The sequence below is a fragment of the Ahaetulla prasina genome, chromosome 2 (genome assembly GCF_028640845.1).
Source record: "Ahaetulla prasina isolate Xishuangbanna chromosome 2, ASM2864084v1, whole genome shotgun sequence".
NCBI lineage: Eukaryota > Metazoa > Chordata > Lepidosauria > Squamata > Colubridae > Ahaetulla > Ahaetulla prasina.
Genome location: NC_080540.1, coordinates 124,429,587 through 124,450,877, shown reverse-complemented (window position 1 = coordinate 124,450,877; position 21,291 = coordinate 124,429,587). Strand labels below are relative to the sequence as shown.

Below are 21,291 nucleotides of genomic sequence, written 5' to 3'. Positions count from 1 at the left end.
TAGAAGAGATTGTTGTGTAATAATTTAACTTACCACTTTTTGTATTATGTGTCTTACAGTTTTACCAAAGCTGCTGCCTTTAGCGGTTGGTATAGATCTCCATACTCGTCATGGAGCAATTCTAGCATGTGCTGAGATCACCCATGCGTTGAGTCTTCTAGCAGAAGAAAAGAAGAGGTAGCAAGAACAATACTGTTTATTTAGATGTCCTTTTATCCTAACCTGTTTCACCATTTCATAACATAACATAGTAACAGAGTTGGAAGGGACCTTGCAGATCTTCTAGTCCAACCCCCTGCCCAGGCAGGAAACTCTACACCATTTCAGACAAATGGCTATCCAACATTTTCTTAAAATTTTCCAGTGTTGGAGCATTCACAACTTCTGCAGGCAAGTTATTTCTAGAGTCTCAATATCTTTTTTACATCGTGGCGACCAAAACTGAATGCAGTATTCCAAGTGTGGCCTTACCAAGGCATTATAAAGTGGTATTAACACTTCACGTGATCTTGATTCTATCCCTCTGTTTATGCAGCCCAGAACTGTGTTGGATTTTTTTCACCATGTAAAAATCTTAACAAAGGGTAGTTGCATAAAGTACAGTTTTCAAAGTATCATATAATAATTCATATTTTCCTAGTTCCTATATAAAAAAACTTTAAAGCTACAACTCAACCATCACTCATTATGATTATTTGATTACTGTTTATTACTTACTATTATCAGGAATTTCTTTTAGTGTTGGTATCATCCATCAGTTTTTTGTAGTTTACCTTTGTAGATCAGAAAAGGGGTCACTAAAATTGTCATATAACAGTGTTCAAATTATCTTATTATTTTCCCCCTATTAAGTACAGTATAATACTTCATGAGTACACTTTTTTAAAATTATTTTGAATTATTTATTTCTCATATCCTGTTATTAAATGTGATCTATCTAAGAGTTTACATTCATCAGATACAAAATATGTATTATTAATTTGAAGTAAGGGTATATGCTTAGTGTACTTTGACTGTGAATATATGCCAGCATAGTTCAATTCTTTTTTCTTTACTTCTGACTTCTACTCATAGTGAAAAACTATGGAGATTTCTTCTTATCAGTCATTATAAAGGGACCAAGCAGACTTAGATATTCCAATAAATTGATGGATATAAGCTGCAAACCCTTATCTGTATCTTCCTCTAATTTATAGTAGTTACTAGAGAACTAGAACTTTTAATCATTTGTGAAATTTTTGGGGGGGTATTATTTAAAAATTAAAGGATTAGAATTATGAATTGCTTTAGTATAAAACACTTTTTTTAACCTAGATAAGGCTAGGTGAATAGTTTTTTGCATTGAAAGGAATATGAGGATAGGTGGAAGAAATTCATATTTCAGAATAGAAAGAGATTTTTGAACGGGGCAGCAACTTGCTTGAAATCATGCTTCATTTAGTTTAATCTCTCAGTCTTCCACTCTTCATTGCCTATTGAATGAAGATGCCCACCCCATTCTATTGAGAAATATGGTGAGTTATTTGCATTATATAGGGTGTAAAATTACTAGAGAACTAGTTTTGTACAGTGATTAAGGACTCCAGGCTACATTCAAGGAGACTATGAATTCAAGTCCCACTTTAGGAATTGAAGCCAACCATGGGCTATTTAACTCCCTGTCAGCCCTAGGAGGAAAGCAAAAGAAAACCATTTCCAAAAAGCTTGCCAAGAAAACTTTGGGGACTGCAATACTCTGGTCACTGGGAATGAAGACAAATTTCCCAAAACATTTAACAAACAAAAAATCATTGGCTTTATTATTTATCCACATTTGTCATTGCAAAGATTTTGTGTTCAGTTTTCAAAATCTACCTATATAATGTTTTTTGGGGGAGGGTTGCCTTTCTCTCTCTCTCCCCCCCCCCATTTGTATATGAATGTGAACACTTGTCTTATATATTATTCAAAGCAAGTGTTAGAAAGGTATCAGACGTGAAACTATCAAGCAATAATGTTAGAATAAATTAACAGAACCTACAAGAATTGCTGTTGTCCTAGCAATTAAAATTAAAAATACTGGACAAGAAAATCGTAACTTTTTATGGTGAAAAAGGATATTGGTAGTCAAGGTAATCCTTGACTTATAACAGTTCGTTTAGTAACCCTTCAAAGTTACAACATTGAAAAATGTGACTTATGACAGTTTTTCACAGTTACAACCTTTGCAGCATCCCCATGATCAAGTGATCAAAATTCAGATGCTTGGCAACTAGTTCACAGCACTAGTTCCTATGTCCTAAGGTCATGTGATCACCTTTTGCGACCTTATGACAAGCGAAGTCAATGGGGAAGCCAGATTCACTTAACAACTGGGTTATTAACTTATCAACTGCAGTGACCACTTAACAACTGTGGCAAGAAAGGTCATAAAATGGGGGCAAAATTCATTTAACAAATTTCTCACTTAACAATAGAAATTTTGGGCTCAGTTGTGGTGGTAAGTTGAGGACTCCCTGTACTAATAGCCACAGAATTTTCACAATGTTACATTTAATTAAGAATCAAATAGCAACTTAGAGGGAAAAAAATGCTATAACTGTATTTAATGTCAAACAATACTGTATTGATTTAAAACACTTTTAAATCTTGTAGACTTATTTCATTTTATTTGGATGAAAAAACTTTGGAGGGACTTAAGCAGATTCATCTGGAGGTTAGTATATATTACATCTACTGAAAAGCTATTTTGGCAGATGTATCTTTTAAATAGAAAAAAAGAATATTTCTGTTTATTTAAATAATAAAAGCAATGTCTAAAGCAATGGACTTAATTGGAAGCCATGCTACATTTATTATACTATCTTTATTAAACTGATAATTTATCTCTTTTCTTTTGCCATGGCCTAGAGAAAGAGAAAAGATTCTTAAATGGAAGGAAAGAGTTATTATTAAATTCATTCAGGAATACATTTTTTACCCTCTTCTCCAAATCAACACATGAACCACAGTTTGAAAAATACTGGGGGGGGAAATGAAAATTCTTAATGTAAAATCTATTAATTCTTTTACAGCTTCGTCATCGTCAGTTGTATAGGTAAGATAATTAGTGTCAAACAGACTTGCATTTTTTAGAATGAACTCTTGAGGAATAAATAAACATGTTTCTGAAATGTGTAATCCTTTTTGTGTAAGAAGGCATAGGTTTTGTGTTTAAATTCCTACTGTTACGTTGACTCTACGTGAATATGATAGAGAAGATATTTTTTGTCAGGAATGGAGCAGGCTCATCTTAGAAGACCATCTATGTTGCATACCTATTCTGTGAAGTATGTGGAAAAGTGTTATAAGGATATGCATAGACTGTATAATGTGGTCTGCTTAAAAAGTAGACAGCTATTTGGTCAAGACAATTTGTCACCCTAGACAAGAAGAAGAAAAAATAACATGTAATCAACATGATCAGCATTCACTGAAACACATAACATTGATTCATGAAATTACCAAGAGGTTTTAGATACTTGGGAAATTAAACTGATGTTCTCAGTCTGCAACATGTTGGCACAGTTTGCTTCTAGTAGAAGCAAATGTTTCTAATGTTCTCAAGCAAGAGAACATTTTTCCTTTTAACTACTATTACCCAGCACAGAATATAGATTGTATGAGTGTACAATGTACAAGCTGAATTCTGCTTACTGATTTTTTTCTCTCCATCTAATCTACTAGGTTGCTGCTTCTTATGTCTTATTTGCTAGTTTTGTTACTACTACTAAGAAATTATCCTGCATGGAAGTGTGCTTTTCTGGGCAGCAACACATTACTTGGTGTGCAAAATACAGAACGTGTCTCCTTTAAAAGGGATGCCCTGTGAAGTTGCCTCCAAATATATGCTGCATGCATCCAGAATAAAAAGAAAAAAGAAATGTCTGGCAGAATTACAAAAGTAGCAAGTAGAGTCTATTACAATTTTACAGGGTGGATTTGATTTAAATCAAGTCCATTTAAATCACGATTTAAATCATATTTTTTAAAGAGCAACTGTCATCTCTGTCCTGCAGCAGCTCCTCCTCTGGTCCGCTGTTGACTCACCAACAGTCCCAGTATTGCAGAATATACAGCCTCATGCTACATAACTAAGATCCATTTCATGCTGAATAATCTAAATTATTAATTTATCTTAAATAGAAAACTATATTTAGGTAGATTTTTACTCCAAAAGCATTTTATTAAAATAAATTTGATAAAAACAAAAAAAATCCAATTTAAATAAAAAAATTCAATTTATTTTTTTAAATAGATTTTTCTTTTTTTAAAAAAAAATCATCAATTTTTATCCAGCCTGCAATTTTTCAACCTTTCCAGGTCCTGGTTGTCTCAAATGTTTCTTCTTTTTCTGAAAGCAATAACTATTTTAAATATGAATTATATGTAACAAGAGAGTTATTAGTTGTTCCATATTTATACAGATCATTTAAATTTGTATTATAGTTTTGCAGAATTACATTTGTTGGTTCATGAGGTAACTGACATTGAGTCCTTTAACGATAATAACGTGCTCTTCACAATAATGTAACTCCAGTATTATTAACTGGTAGGTATTTACACATTTTCAAGATATAAATATATACATTTATATATTTGAATAATATATAAAAGATTAGTCTGTTCGTCATTTTATAACAAGCAGCTTCTTTGCATTTACGGTAATAGAACAGCACTGCTAAACAAGTTAAACCAGTTTAATGGAATATAATAAAGGTACAGTGCCATGGAGATTCCCATCTGAGAAGCATTTTCTTGGAATTTTAACATAATAACACTAATCATGTGTCAGAAGTTATCAGCAATCAAATTTTTGTGGCTGCATTTACTGATTTCTGGAATGAGAATTTCTGTTTCAGAAATAAGAAATGCTTTCCCAGAGGAGCAAATAATTACATTAGCCTGTGCTTGATTTCTGTTTGCTGTGTTAATAAGTGACTCTCGCAAAAGCTATATATCATAAAGAAAAAGCATTATCCTTGGAAAGTGTAGAGCACAAGACCATGATTTGTGAGATAAACTGAAGTAATATTTAATAAAATCCAGTAATAGTGAACTTGGTTGACTGGTTGAATTAATGTAAATGTATGTATTGGGTTCAGTAAAATCCTGCTGCCAATGCAGAATGGCGTATTGCAGAATGGCCTATTTCAGTTTTTGTAAGGTAACGTAGTCAGGAGTCATATGGTTTCTAAATTGGGAACTCCATAAAGTTCCAGTCCCATATAGTTTATCCTGAGTTCTAACATGCTGTCAAGTATAATAGCTTTGAAAGAGCTGTGATAGGAAAAGAAGTGAAGAGGAATGTTGCATTTAGTAACTGGGAATTTTGCCCTTTAATGTAAAATGAGAACATCACAGTTTAGTCAGTGAAATCATAATAGCGTAGAGAGTGAAAAGAACTATGCAAAACAGCTTGAAATTGAAATTATTCAGATTTAAAATATTCCTAGCTTGGTTCAAAATGCTTCTCAAATGATAAAACCACCTTGCGTTTATTTGAAAGGTTTGCCCTTGAAATGAGGTATTTCAAGATTGACATGAGCCATGGCTTCAAGCTTGAAGTAAATGACTTCAGAGCGATATGAATTCAGAATGTTTTGCATAGCCTTGTGACAGAGATATTCTTTATTTTACTATGTGCTGTATAGTGTGATTCTGCCTCAGTGTTCACATGAACTGCTGTGTAATGATCATGTTTTAAAGTTGAATTAATTAGCTACTGACTGTTTTATTATTTGGAAACAGTAACAAAGTCATCCTTTATATATATTTTAGCAAAACTGATAAACAGGTTATAATTTCTATTAAATACATTCCAATTATGTAAAGAGCTTTCCATCTGAAAATGGAGATGGGCATTCCCACTGCAATGATATTTTCACTGCAAACGCAATTAAATTCTATTTCAAAACAACTACATTGCAGTACAGTACTGCTTTTCCTTTTAAAATCAGATGCAACATATAAGTACACAGTACACAGATGTCTATTGAATCTGACACGCGGCACCTAGTTTTCTATTTACTTGCAATACTTAGTCTACTTTGTTGAAGAACAGAGTTGGATATTTGTTTTTTCCCCATGAGGGAACAGAGGTAGTTTTACAAATTACATTTCAGATCTGCTAGCAGCCTCCAAACATGGTTATACCATTTTCAGAGTCCAGAATAGGCTACCAAATTGAATGAAGACAGTTAGTGCACTCCCCACATATAAGATTATGAGACATAAAGATTTCAAAGAGTAACTTTTTCTTTCTTTTTTCCATTAGTGCAATACTAGTCTGTTTCACTTTTTATCTGTTACAAATATTACAATCTCCACATAATCTTTTTATGCTCTATTTTCCTTTAATATTTGCTGTCTTGCTGAATTTAACAATGCAAGAGAAGCCCTTTCATTCAGATTAAAGATCTATCTATGCTAGGATTATGTTTCTTATATTGGCCAACCAGATATTTATTCAAGTCATGTAAGCGTGTATGTAAAGCCAGCCAGCAACAGTCTTTTCCCATTGTTGTTCTCTTGTACCTGGAATTGAAAATCATGCTCTCTCTGATTCTGGAGATACCGTTTAGTCACCATGACTAATAGTTATTGATACCTTATTCTCTATAAATTTGTTTAATCTCTTTTAAAGCAGTTTAAAAATCTACATCTTGAGGCAGTGAATTCCAGAATTTCAAAATGTGTAAATGCTACAGCATCTCAGCAAGTGTACTTTGCTTGATTTAGTTTGGTTACTACTGAAATTCCTGACAGCAATTCCATTATTTTGAATAATTTTGAATTTAAGAAGAAAAAAAACAAGACAATTATAATGATGCTGGCATTTTCTCAGTCTCATACATCTTTTTAGAAGCTTTATTTTGGTTGTATGTACTACCACTAGTATGGGAAAGGACCTTAAGCAATGGTATTTCAGAACCAATGATAAAAAATGTAAGATATACAAAAAGAAAGATTCAGGTTAAAATCTTTTTGAAGTTCTTACTAGCTGTTATTGAACCATTATGGTAATCCATCTTACATTATGTCACATATAGTATTAGGAAAAACATAAACATTTCTTTATAGATGGATGGGAGGGAGGGAGGGAGGAGACAAATGGATTAGTAAATGGTAATTGTTTTTTCAAGAAAAACTTTTAAATGTCCAAGTGTAGTGTGAAAGCCTATGGAAGGTCTCCCAGTTCATGTTCCACCCACTATGACTTCACACTAGAACTCCATCTTCTGCTGCCACCAGAGGGCACCTCATGTGTCATGTTTCCTCCTAATCATAGGGTTAAGGCAGTGGTGGGTTGCCCCAGGTTCGAACCGGTTCTATAGAACCGGTAGTAAAACCAGCGGGAGGCTCTGCCCACTGACCCAGACATCATCAAAACTCTTCTGTGCATGTGGGCACGATGCAAACCGGTAGTAAAGGTAAGTAGAACCCACCCCTGGGTTGAGGGTGTAGGTTTCTCACACCTTATGCCTGTTTTTTTGTCAATTGAAAGAGTCAAAATGTAAAAGAAAAAGAACTTAATTACTGTATTCACCTAGCTTTGTGGCATAAAGACACATGACTATAAGTTTGAGCCTGCAAGATACAGTATTGTAGTATAATCTCAATAGTTCCAGTAATTTAGTAGAGTTTGTTTCTTGTTCTGGTGAACCTCAAGGGGGTGGAAGCTAGCCTGCTACAAATAATGAGGTTTCTGGCAGAAAACTTTGCATTGGAGAGATTATCAAATTATTATCATTGGAAACTTTTACAGAAATGTGTTTCTATAGCTTCATAAATAAGCTTGACACAGGAGTGAAAGATGCACATAATTCTTATATTTATAAAGAAAAAAAAGGAACATTTAAATTTTAGCATAACACCGAAACATAAAGCATATAGCACAAATTCCTGGGTAGAACATTTTTATCAATTACTACAGAAATAGAAATCTTGAAATGATGTAATTTTTGCTTCACGTACTTGATCTCCTCCAATTTCTTGGGCTAGTCCAGTAATTTATCAGAGAGATGGTAAGGCCACTTTGTGCCAGCATTGATCCAGTAATTTCCTTTTTTGTTTTTGTTTTTGTTTTACTTTATTTATTATATTTATATGCTGCCTATCTTGCTCTATGAAGTGACACTGGACAGTTTTAAAATTTTCTCTTTCCACCTGATCACATTAATGTGGTGTTTTATTTCTCTAATCCTTTGCCAATCAGTTCATGAGTAAAATGTGTATCATACAGCCAGAGCCTTAACATGGCATTCTCCTCTTCATCCCTGATACGGGTATTTTCAAATGTGTTGTGATTCTCTGCCTAGCTTAAATGGATGACTGCTGATGAGAAAAAGCACGAGCTGAAACATGATACTATGTATATAAATTGAATGTATATTAGTAAGAGGAAAAGGAGGAGGCAAATGCAATAAGGCCCTTTTGGCACATTGCATGGTTCGAAGTTGTTGAAATACAGTACTGTACTTAAAAATTCGGATAGTTCACATATGAGCAAGAGATAATGAAATAAAATTTTGAAATTGAAAATTGAATTTGTTAAGGAAGTAAAATACGCTTTTCAAAAACAATACAATAGCGGTCTTATGGGATCAACTTAATACCACAGATTTCATCTAATGCTTTCCATAGAATAGTCCAAAAGACTTGCCAGAAAGCTGACTTTAAAAGGGAAGGATTTTTTATAAACATGCAATGAAATGAGGGTAGAATTGAATTTGGCTGTTGGATAACTTTAAAGCCACATTTGCATATCACATAACTTTTTTGAATGCAAATTTTGGTTTAATAAATTATGGTTTGCAGAACTATTCCCGTTTCACGCAGCATGGTTAGCTTCTCCTCTTTCTTCTATTCACATATAAATTTAGTTTGGGATACATCTGAATTAACATCTGGGTTTGAAAACTAACTCCTAAATCTGACTTATTTATAGGCTCTTAACCACAGATTGTAGTTATTAGGAAGCAACAGTGAAGATTCAAATTCTGATTTGTTTTACTACTCATACAAAGAAAGGAGTAAAGTTACTGGAGAAATGTTTGTGGGTACTTGCCCTGTATGCATATCTTCTTATTAAGCTTTGATGTATTGAATCTTGACAAAACAGGCAGATTTAGATTTATGTATCAATTTTCTTTCTTTTTTTCTTTCTTTTCCAGAGGTTTAGGTGGAGAACTAATGAGGCCAGCTGGTATGTTACTTGACATAGAGCATTCTATTTACAATTATAATTTGAAAAGAAGTATTATATTTTAAGATTATATAATATAAATGTGGCTAGTCTTCTGATTCACTGAATATTTTGCCAACATTTTTTTTATTTCAATAGCTTTCTTTTAAAGTAGAAAAGAATTCTCCCATTCTCCCTAATCTAAAATTCTTGTACCAAAATATATTTTTCTTGACTCATGAGTCAGAAAATGTAGAATAAAACATGATCAAATCCCAGATTTCTTTTTTTCTTTTTTCATATTCCTATCCATAGCAGAAAGTAATGTTGTTGCAATAACCAATTTTTTTGCCAGCTTGATGTCAAAATCAATTACTTCCCCCGAACACTGTTTTAAGGAGCTAGTTCACGGGTATATGGTGGGATTCCAGTTAAAAAGGAACTCTATGCATGCAGGAACTCTTCCCTAGCTTCAAGTAAAGAAGTACTTGGGTATTAGGAAATATGAACTTTTGTTGGGATTTCTGCATGCCACATCAATATATTAACATGTAATTAGTAATTCTTGGTATAAATAGAAAATAGTAGTCTTCCCCAACCGATGCCTTGCAGATCTGCTGGCTTACAATTCTATAGTCAAGTTTGCCATTGTGCTGCCTTTGGGGTGATTTATCCAGCATATTTGAGGGGATCAAATTAATTATTTACTTCCTCAAAAGTCTATCCTTATAATAGAATATTTTTTTAATCTCCTCTGTGCTGCTAAGAATTTTTTTAACTATAGAAATTTATATGCCACTTAATCACTGGACTCTAAGACATTTTACACTTATAAAAACAAAAAAATGCAATTTACATAATAAAATCTGTTTAGTACTGATTACTGAGAACTCTCCACTCCAAACGTTCCATGAAAAAGAAGTGCTAAATGAGAAAAGGAGAGATGGTGTTCTGATCTTAAAAACCAAACAATGAGGATATGCTACTGAGAACATATCTATGGATTCATAAGATGCCTGGAAGACCATCTTGATAGATGTGTCCTAGTTCCAGTAGGGGCCTTGTACTTTAAGTTTGATCTAATCCACTCTCAAATCGCAATCTAACCAGATTTAATGTGTGACTTGGGGCCATGGTCACCGTGACAAGCCCATGATTCTATGTTAACTTGATTTTATCTTCTATAACATCTGTGAATTCCCAGACATCCCCATAATGCTTAATTTGAAAGAATCCATCACCAACCCAAGCTCCAATTTGTTTCCCTGCAAAACAACAGGACAGGCCATCATCAAATTACCACAGAACAAATACGAGCATCATCAGATTCTCATGGAATCTCATTGTATCCCTTGTCTCCTACCTTAATGTTGAAGATACTATTATCAGGTCAAAAAACCCCTCCATTCTCTTCCAGCTAGACACTGGTGATACATACTAGGTCCACATTCTCCTCCAAAATGAAATTACAAAAATACACTTTTTATTACAAATGGGTCTGGCATTCAACATTTATCTCATTAGAGGCCCCTGAGATAAAGGCCTCCAGTGATCCAACACTCAGAACCTGATGTTGAAGGTGGAGGATCAGAATTTCAATGAGGAATACAATTTCTTACTGCACGTCCTCTGAAGCAGTATTTTTTCCCTGTTGTATCTCCCCCTGCTGACAGATTTGCCATATGGTGCTATTTACTGTGTAGTAATAATGGTATGACTTCATGAACCCTGACCCCATGTAAAAAGGTTTGTGAATGCCATTTAATTCAGTTAATGGGGCTCTGATGGCTTTTTTTCCTCTTTTCTAGTCTGCACTTTGATTGAAAAGTTGTCACTTTCAAAAATGCCTTTTAGAAAAGATCCCATAATTGGTATGTGATATGTTTGTCATATTGTAGAGTTACCATGTCTGTTTGTTGATTATTATAACTTTAGGAAATAAATAGTATTATTCACTTAGCAAGAATTATAATCATGTAAATTCCTTTATTTTCTACTGTCACAAGATGTAGTTCAGAGTGGTTCAGTATACATTTTTTTTTTCCTTCTGTCATCTTGGCGCCTTGGCCATGTTTGCTATATTCAGCTTCATTCATCACAATTATGTCAGAATGTCAATGGGTGGAAGTTGAGAGCCATTGAAGCCACTTAGAGATATTATAGAATGATGACAATTCCAGGAAAATATGGAATAGCAGTTGCTTTTTTATGTCCTGTATGCCTGCTATTCTGGTGGGTTTTTATGTGAATATTGTATTTGTGGAACATCTTTTTAAAATATAGCGGTGAAAAGAAATTGAAACAAATTTCACTTGGAATTTGAACTTGTAAGGATTTCTAAAAAGATCTAGATGTGCTAAAAAGTAATGCAACCAATATACTACCAAGGTATGTTTTCTTTATCTTCAGGTTGCTGGCAGTGGCTGATAAATGATAGTTTACAAAGCCTTCATCTTATTTCAAGCAATTCAAGACAGCAAGTAAAAGTACAGTAATTTTATCTGTATTGATCTTACAAGGTCTAAATATCATGTTTTGCTTGTTGCTATATTACAGTTTAAATTTCTAGCGTTTCTGAAACAAAGCAGAGTAGATTCCCCCCCCCTCCCCCAATGGTCATGTTATTATATTTCTGGTGTTCGGTAGCTGGCCTACATTTACAAGGTCCTGTGGTCATGTGATTGTGATTTATGTCCTTTTTGCCAACAACTGGCCTTTAACTCTGGTTTTCAGCAAAAATGCCCCATAGACATCAGTGAGTATGCTTGATGATCATGGTGTCCACTTCATGACCCTAGATTCATTTAACAAGCACAGTGATTTGCTTAATGACCTCTGCAGACACAGGTTATAAAATTAGGTCAGTCACATGGGTGACCCACTTTACAACCATCACAATTTATAACTGATGGGCAGGCTCCATTATGGTCGCAAGTCAAGGACTACCTGTATAGCATATCAACTTGAGATAAATCAGATCAATAGTTGATATAATAGCAAATACTTTATTACAGTCACTGATCCAAATGCTGTACAATTGGGTAACAAAGGTACTGATTAAATAACAAAAACCAATGTTTTAGTTAAGCTATAACTAGAGCGTACTGAAATGTAGTTCAGTGTATTACCTCTTCAGAGCCATGATTAAAGCTATACTAAACTAATTGCAATATCTTCCCATTCTACTTCTAAATGGAGGTTTTAGTTCAGTATAATTTGTAATGTAGCATTGTTTGACCAGCCTGACTTGCTTCTGGCTCTTAAAGTGGAACATTTGAACATAGAATATTACTCAACTGTGTGAAATCTCAGATAAATGGGTTATCTGACATAGTCATAAAAATTGCACAAATAGACATTAAATATGTTACCATAGGACTTTTGCAGATGACCTATCAGCTGTCCCTACAAAAGAATTCTTTCAAAGTGCATTTGAAAGAGAAGTAATTCTAGATACTTGTGGTTTTGCTTTTGTTTTAGGAGTCAGCAGTGTCTGCATTAGCTGCTTTATGTAATGAATATTACTGCAATGAAGAGGGAGAAGCAAATCCAGCTGAGCGAGGTAATGATTCACCCGATTCACTTCTATTTTTTATTTAAGGATAACTTATGGTATCTTGCTAGCAAAAAAAAAAGAAGAAGAAGAAGAAGAGTACAGCACAAGCCAAACCAGTTTGAACTAAATTTCATATGGAACAAATTTTTGAACTGCCAATTAGCCATGTTTTCTCTAGCATATTTTTTGTTTAATTTTTAATTAACTTGTTTGTGTTTTCGTTAAATTAGAACTTTTCCTTGTTTCATAGACTAATGCTTTGTGAATGTTGTGCTGATCCACTGTGCTGTTTCACTTTTTTCTTTATTTGTCTACTGGTATGGTATCTCAATCATAGTGTAATTTTAGGTGTCTTACACAATGGGGTTAAAACATCAAAGAAATAACTGCTAAAAACAAGCAGAAACACCAAAAATACATGGTGAACATGGAAGATGATTACAGTACGAACATCTACCACACTAAAGCTACTTTTAGGGAGTAGACTTCCTGTTGTTCCATGGCTTGGTAAAAGAGCCAGCTTTTTAATGGTGCTCTGGAAACCCAGCAGGATGAAAATCGAATATTTTCCCCAAGGGAAATAAATATCTATAAATTTTTGGAATTTCTTTTAAAAAACAATGTTTTTTAAAAATGCTTTCCTCATTTTCAGAGAATCCACTACTAATGCTTTACAACGTATCTTGCAGTGAAGATATGCTGAATGGCTTGAAGTTATAGAATGATGTCACTGAAGGAAAATGGACTCGTGCCATCTTGTGGAGCTTACTCTCATGCTCTGCTGTCAAAACATTGTCATAATAAAGCTTTTGAAGGATTTTGGATATAAGAAATATTAGTAATACAATAAATACTGAATATTATATAAACAATTTTCAATTGTTTGTTTAATCACCGCCCTCCCTCAAGAATAATCAGTACTTGTTTTAATGCTGTAAAGCATTGTTTCTGAAGTTTTAATTACTCAGACAGTGAATGTTATGTTTTCCAGATTTGCTGGTGCAATACATTTCAGCCCTTCAAAGCCATGAGGAAATGATTCGCTGTGGTTTTTCTCTAGCCTTGGGTGCCCTTCCGAAGTTCCTTCTAAAAGGCAAACTCCAGGAGGTGAGAGCTAACGTGCAGGGTAGAATGTTTTATAACAGCTTTCAAGTATTTTAAAAACAATATTTTAAGGATTTCTAATTGCTTTGTTAAACATAAAATAGATTATATTGTCAATGTTTGATTTCTATAACCAGATTTCTGTTCCTTTTCATTTGGTCTCCATTGTCAATTAAGACTAATGGTGAAATCTCAACATTATCTCACATTTACATCTAGATATTGGGGTGTCACATATTTATTTATTTATTGGATGTCTAATTTGGGAAACTTACAGTTTGAAGAAACACAACAGCTACTGGAAAGCATTGTTTTGTGGAAGAGATCAAAAGCGTGAATAATCTGCTGGATCTCATGGATTGAGCAGAGACAGTTAGAGACAGATGGTCTTGCAAGTAACTAGTTCTGTGCCATGAAGGGCTTTAGAGAGGATAAACAGAGCTTTGAAACGTCCCAGAAGCTTATAGGGAGTCAGGACTATTCCCAAAACAACTATGTGCCATGGTTAATTATGAAATCTCATCCATAGTTAATCATGCCACTGGATTCTGGCATAGTTGCACCTTCTAGGTGGTTTTCAAGACAGTCCCATGTGATTCATATTGTGGTAGTTGAGGGGTGTGGGGGGGGGGAGGGAGAGAGAGTGTGAATGAGGAGGACATCAAAGACCATGAGTGGGCTCAGTTAGCAGATAAGATGATTTCTGCAAAGGCTTCCCTGCCGTGGCTGCCAACTGCTCTTCCAGCAGGCGGTGAGAACCCAAGTTCAAGATTGGCTAGGTTGCATGCATCTCCATCCGGTCCTGCCAAAAGTCATCTGTAAATGTAATCAGCACTATCTGAGTGCTATATCTCAGTCTGTAATCCAACTGGAAGGATTCCAGATGATACGTTATCGTCCAGACTCTTCTGTAGTTGCACAGCCACTCTTGATAATCTTAGCCCAAAAGGAAATGTTGGACACCAGTTAGTTTACTCTTTTGTATCTAGGAAAGATTTCTTGAGAAATCACAATTTCTTTTTAAGAACTGGATCTCCCTCAAGAAATGCTTAGAGAAGTATTTGATCAGATTTGCTTGTTTATTTTCAGAGGCACTCTAGGCATCTTTTTTTCTGGGTATCTCTATGGGATTTGCTTAAAGAGAAGCTACCAGAGTGCAATTTGATCCCCTGCCACCTGTTCCAGTCAATCAAAAGGGCCTCAGGTGACCTATGCATCAGAGCCTCAGAAATATCCCCAAAATATTAATTGAAACCTAACAGGGTCCTTCAGGAATCTAGAGCAGATTAGTCAAATCAATTCTTCTTCCTGCAGTGAAGGGTCATTGCAAAGAACCAAGAGGAATATAAAGTGATCTGACTATGCAAAAGATTGATGATTTTGTCTTTTTTCTCCTAAATAAACAAGTCTCCCTAACCCCTCCCAAAACACACAATAATCTTTTCTGTTAATTCATCAGGACTTTGGGATGCTTCTTCTTTAGCATCCAGCCTTCCTGGATGCTAACTATTAGTTCATTTTATACAAACAAACACACGATTCTCTACCCTATATCACCCTATGAGGCACCACACCCTCTGACCCCCAACCACCTACTCCACTCTCTATCTGTCAGCTCTATTACCATCTTCACTCTATTGTTCTCATTGTGGGTGCCAAATGCCCAGACTGTGACTACAAATCAAAGTGATTTGGAAAAACTTGAGAGTCACTATCAGCTTCCTGCCTTTCATCAGGGGAGGGGGCCACACATTATGTCCCTGAAGCATCAACTCTCCAGCACACACAGCCAAAATCCATAATTTACATTGTTCAAAAGGTCTTTACTTAAAGAGTCCTGTCTTTTTCAGTATAGAACTGGCTGAAGCAATGGGAAGGTACAAAAGTTACATTCTGCTAATCCTTCTATGTTTAGGAGTAGTGAGTGTGAGTAGTGAGTACTGCAAGATGGCAGTACTCTGGGAGATGGTCCAGATGACAGCTGCTGGATATAGATTGGGTATACCATAGGATCATTGGCCTGCCCCTGCTCCCAGGGTTGGTCAGCGCTATGTGGAGGTTGGGTATTTGAGGGTCTGCAATGACAATCTCAAAGGAGAAGCCACCACTGCCAATTCAGAAAAGAGACAACTGCAAAAGGTACCCCTATGTGGCTGATGGATTGGTTCAAGGAGAGATAGTGGTATAGATCCTGATTTGAATGGCTGCAGGATAACAGATTTCGTAGAAGTTGGGACTGTACGGCTTATAAACCCTAACAGTGGTGATAATCACTGTAAGTATTTGGTGGTTTCAAGACAAAATGTCATGGATTTTGAGAATATCAATGTGAAATTTCAGACAGATGAGCTATGTGATTTTTGTACATAAAAAAATTGCTTGTAAGGAATTATGACATTTCTTAAATAAAGCACAGCTGGCTTATCAGTGGTTGAGGTGGAAGTAATAAAAGGTTAACTTTTGAAAACTAGATTATATGGCCAAAGCAACCAGTCAAAACAGATAACAAAATATTATTGTACAATCCACTCAGAAGGATGGGATAGGCATCAACAAGGTGGAACAAAATATAAACAAGACTCACTCCCAAAATCTGTTGAGAGAGACATCCAATGGGGCCTGATTACTAGGATCGGTTTGATTCAGGGGCAGGCTGGCTGGATACTGAATCCAGTAGTCCTCCTCTTGCTCTTTCCGTAAATGACTTGGGTGGGAGGATATATGCGCAAGTGCTGCTAATCCGTCTTTTGCAGTGTGCTGGAGCTTCACGGAAGCCAAACTTCATGGAGATACAGAACTGAAACGGGGCAGGTTTAGGCTTGTCTTGTCACCCTTGTAAATGAAAACCAGCCTTGATATCTGACTGAATGTAATGTACATCTCTAATAAACCCCATGAAAAGTCTGCTTTGTAATGTGCAAAACTACTACATATTTTCATTACCATCTACCATTTTTCTTCACTTTATTGCAACTGCTTCACCTCCATTATTCTGCCTAATACTTTATGAGAAACATAGTCCAGTACTAGTTTAATGTTTGGTTTTCTTTTATTCTTCGAGGTTTTAGACGCTTTGAAAAAAGCCACTTCTGTTTCTGGAGGTGTGAGTTTTGCTGAATCCAGAAGAGATGGCCTAAAAGCTGTTGCAAAGTATGTAATCCTTTCTGTTTCATGTACCTAGTAGTGAACGTCGTTAAGAATATAATACTGTGAATTAATTTACATAAATAAATATATAAATATTTGCCATGTTTTTCTTGTCAGACAAAACTTAATAAAAGTGGTAAGAATATCAATCAATTCTATTATGGCCAAAAGGTCTAAAAGCAAGTTACGAATATAAACTAAACTTGGCACTGGATCAGTGGTGAAATCCAATATTTTTTACTACCGGTTCTGTGGGCGTGGCTTGGTGGGCATTAAAGGGGAAGGATACTGCAAAATCTCCATTCCCACCCCACTCCAGGGGAAGGATACTGCAAAATACCCATTCCTTCCCTGCTCCTGGGGGAAGGATATTGCAAAAACTCCATTCCCACCCCACTCTGGGGTGGGAATACCAGCCAGAGGTGGTATTTGCCAGTTCTCTGAAATACTCAAAATTTCCGTTACCGGTTCCCCAGAACCTGTCAGAACCTGCTGGATTTCACCCCTGCATTGTATAAAACAATTTATGAAATAAAACATTTAATAAACAATACCTAATAGGGTTAAAACCTCAGTATTGATTTGTTACTATAAGCCTTGTATTTAGAGCTATAGTTAAAAAATCTGACTGTTTATACTGTAATCTTTGGGTTTTCAGATAGTCCTCGACTTACAACAGTTCATTTAGTGACCATTCAAAGTTACAACAGCATTGAAAAAAATGACATGACCATTTTTCACAGTTGGAACTTTTGTAGCATCCCCATGTTCATGTGATCAAAATTCAGATGCTTGGCAACTGGTTCATATTTATGACCGTTGCTTTGTCCCAAGTGATCACCACTTGTGACCTTCTGACAGGCAAAGTCAATGGGGAAACCAAATTCACTTAACAACCGGATTACGAATTTATCAACTACAGTGATTCACTTAACAACTGTGGCAAGAAAGGTCATAAAATGGGGCATAAATGTCTGGAGGCCGTACGGGTCTGGATGGGGAGGAACAGGCTCAAGCTCAATCCCTCCAAGACGGAGTGGCTGTGGATGCCGGCATCCCGGTACAGCCAGCTGAGTCCGCGGCTGACTGTCGGGAGCGAGTCATTGGCCCCGATGGAGAGGGTGCGCAATTTGGGCGTTCTCCTGGATGAACGGCTGTCTTTTGAAGACCATTTGACGGCCGTCTCCAGGAGAGCTTTCCACCAGGTTCGCCTGGTGCGCCAATTGCGCCCCTTTCTAGACCGGGATGCCTTGTGCACAGTCACTCACGCCCTTGTGACGTCTCGTCTGGACTACTGCAATGCTCTCTACATGGGGCTCCTTGAGGGGCATCCGAGGCTACAGTTAGTCAGAATGCAGCGGGTGATTGAGGAGCCCTCGTGGCTCCAGTGACACCTATCCTGCGCCGGCTGCACTGGCTACCTGTGGCCTTCGGGTGCGCTTCAAGGTGTTGGTGAATGTCTTTAAAGCGCCCATGGCATAGGGCCGGGATACTTACGGGACCGCCTGCTGCTACCGAATACCTCTCACCGACCCGTGCGCTCTCACAGAGAGGGGCTCCTCAGGGTGCCATCGGCGCGACAGTGTCGTCTGGCGACACCCAGGGGAAGGGCCTTCTCTGTGGGGGCTCCCGCCCTCTGGAACGAACTCCCCCCAGGACTTCGTCAACTTCCGGACCTCCGAACCTTTCGCCGCGAGCTTAAAACCTATTTATTCATCTGCGCTGGACTGGGTTAGTGTTTTAATGGGTTTTAATGGGTTTTTAGTTCCAAATTTTAATTCTGGCCAATTTTAATAAGTTTTTTAATTGTATTTTTAATCTGTATTTATAGTATTGTATTTTTATTTGGCTGTGAACCGCCCTGAGTCCTTCGGGAGAAGGGCGGTATACAAATGTAAATAATAAATAAATAAATAAAACTCATTTAACAGATGTTTCACTTAACAACAGAAATTTTGGACTCAATCCTAAATCAAGGACTACCTGTATCTCTTCTTCTTGGATTAGATGTTTAAAATAGGCAACTACGTACAACTTTTTATCATTTTTTAAGCCACCCAATCACTTCAATAGTGAGATGGGTAGAATATAAATTTAATAAATTAAAAGACTTTTCACACCTTCCCTGGACTCTATACTTCCCCAAGGGAGGTACACCTCACAGTTTGGGAAAAACTGGTATAAACTATGTAGAATGAATTCCATAATCTGTGGGGAAAACCCTGCAAAAATTGGCCCTGTAACATGATACGTAGGGAATGACAGTGGAAACCGTGCATCTCAAATAAGCTATAATCTTTGCCAGTGGGATTTTCTCCAGGACTCCCTGCTTTTCTTCCAGTGGCAACTTGTTAGTAGAAGAAATTGCTTACTGCTTTGTTAAATATCCAACAGGTTCTGACAGGTTATGGAGAACCGGTAGGGGAAATTTTGAGTAGTTCGGAGAACCAGCAAATACCACCTCTGGCTGGTCCCAGAGTAGGGTGGGAATAGAGATTTTGCAATATCCTTCCCCCTGCCACGTCCACCAAGCCACACCCACAGAACCGGTAGTAAAAAAAAAATTGAATTTCACCACTGAAGTAATGCATCTTACAAGTAGTCTTTCACTTACGTCCATTCATTTAATGATGGTTCAGAGTTACAACAGTGCTGAAAAAAAGTGGCTTAGGGCTTGTTCTCGAAGTTGTGACAATTGCACTAACCCTCCAGTCACATGCATGCTATTTGGCACTTGGCAACCAACTCGCATTTACAACCACAACTAGGATAGTTGCAATATCCTACAGTCATGCAATTTATGATTTGCAACCTTCCAGGTGGCTTTCAACCAGCAAAGTCAATGGGAGAAGCTGGGTTCACATTACTGTTTGATTTACTTAATGAACATGTGATTCACTTAACAACCATGGCGAATAACTTAATTATGTGATAAAAATGGTGGTAAAATCTGGCCCAGTCACCTGATGACGTGTTTATCAACCACATCACTTAATGACTGAAATTCTGGACCCAATTATGTTCATTAAGTCAAGGACTACCTTGATATTATAAAAGTTTAGTAGATAGATGATAGATAGATAGATAGATAGATAGATAGATAGATAGATAGATAGATAGATAGATAGATAGATAGATAGATATAGTGATAGTGATATATAGGTAGATATAGAATAGATAGATAAATACAGTTATAGATCAATAGATATAGTTATAGTTGGATAGGATAGGATAGGATAGGATAGGGTAGGATAGGATAGGATAGGATAGGATAGGATAGAATACAATAGAATACAATAGAATACAATAGAATACAATAGAATACAATAGAATAGATTTTTTTATTGGCCAAGTGTGATTGGACAAACAAGGAATTTGTCTTGGTGCATATGCTCTCAGTGTACATAAAAGAAAAGATAGATAGATAGATAGATAGATAGATAGATAGATAGATAGATAGATAGATAGACAGACAGACAGACAGACAGACAGACAGACAGACAGACAGACAGACTTATAGATAGATATACTGATAGAGAGAGAGATAATTAATTTTGGTATTACATCTTTGTTATGTAGAATTAACTACAGATTGGGAGGGGAAGGCAAGAGAACATATTGCTCAGGTGATTGTAATTTTTTTTTTATTTAATTTTGTCACAACAGTATATACAATCATCAACATAAAAAATAACCCATCATGAGAGAAAAAAAGTATATATAAGTAAAAGTATGCAACAACTATGTTAATTTGATGTAATGAAGGGAACAATAGGACAGGAACGGTAGGCACTTTTGTGCTCTTATGCACGCCCCTTATAGTCCTCTTAGGAATGGGGTGAGGTCAATAGTAGACAGTTTTTGGTTGAAGATTTTGGGGTTTTCAGTAGAGACTATAGAGTCAGGTAGTGAGTTCCAAGCGTTAACAACTCTGTTACAAAAGTCATATTTTCTGCAATCAAGTTTGAAGCGGTTGACATTAAATTTGAATCTATTGTTTGCTCTTGTATTGTTGCGATTGAAGCTGAAGTAGTCTTTTACAGGAAGGATATTACAATAGATGATTCTGTGTGTTAAACACAGGTCTTGTCGGAGTTGGCGGAGTTCTAAGTTTTCTAATCCCAGGATTTCAAGCCTGGTGGTATAAGGTATTTTGTTGTTTTCGGAGGAGCGAAGAACTCTTCTAGTAAAATATTTCTGGACGCGTTCGATAGTATTAATGTCAGAGATGTGGTATGGGTTCCAGACGGATGAGCTGTATTCAAGAATAGATCTGGCA

At 36.2% G+C, this 21,291-nt stretch overlaps 1 protein-coding gene across 1 annotated transcript in view; it reads left to right on the top strand.

The window, feature by feature from the left end:
• TBCD (tubulin folding cofactor D) overlaps positions 1-21,291 on the top strand; it is a 173,202-nt gene that overhangs the window by 120,260 nt on the left and 31,651 nt on the right. Inside the window, exons 21-29 of the mRNA XM_058168485.1 lie at positions 60-177; positions 2,635-2,695; positions 3,054-3,076; positions 9,195-9,226; positions 11,014-11,076; positions 11,615-11,691; positions 12,686-12,767; positions 13,753-13,868; positions 16,927-17,015. Coding sequence (XP_058024468.1) covers positions 60-177; positions 2,635-2,695; positions 3,054-3,076; positions 9,195-9,226; positions 11,014-11,076; positions 11,615-11,691; positions 12,686-12,767; positions 13,753-13,868; positions 16,927-17,015 — 661 coding nt within the window. The remainder of the gene's footprint in view (positions 1-59; positions 178-2,634; positions 2,696-3,053; positions 3,077-9,194; positions 9,227-11,013; positions 11,077-11,614; positions 11,692-12,685; positions 12,768-13,752; positions 13,869-16,926; positions 17,016-21,291) is intronic.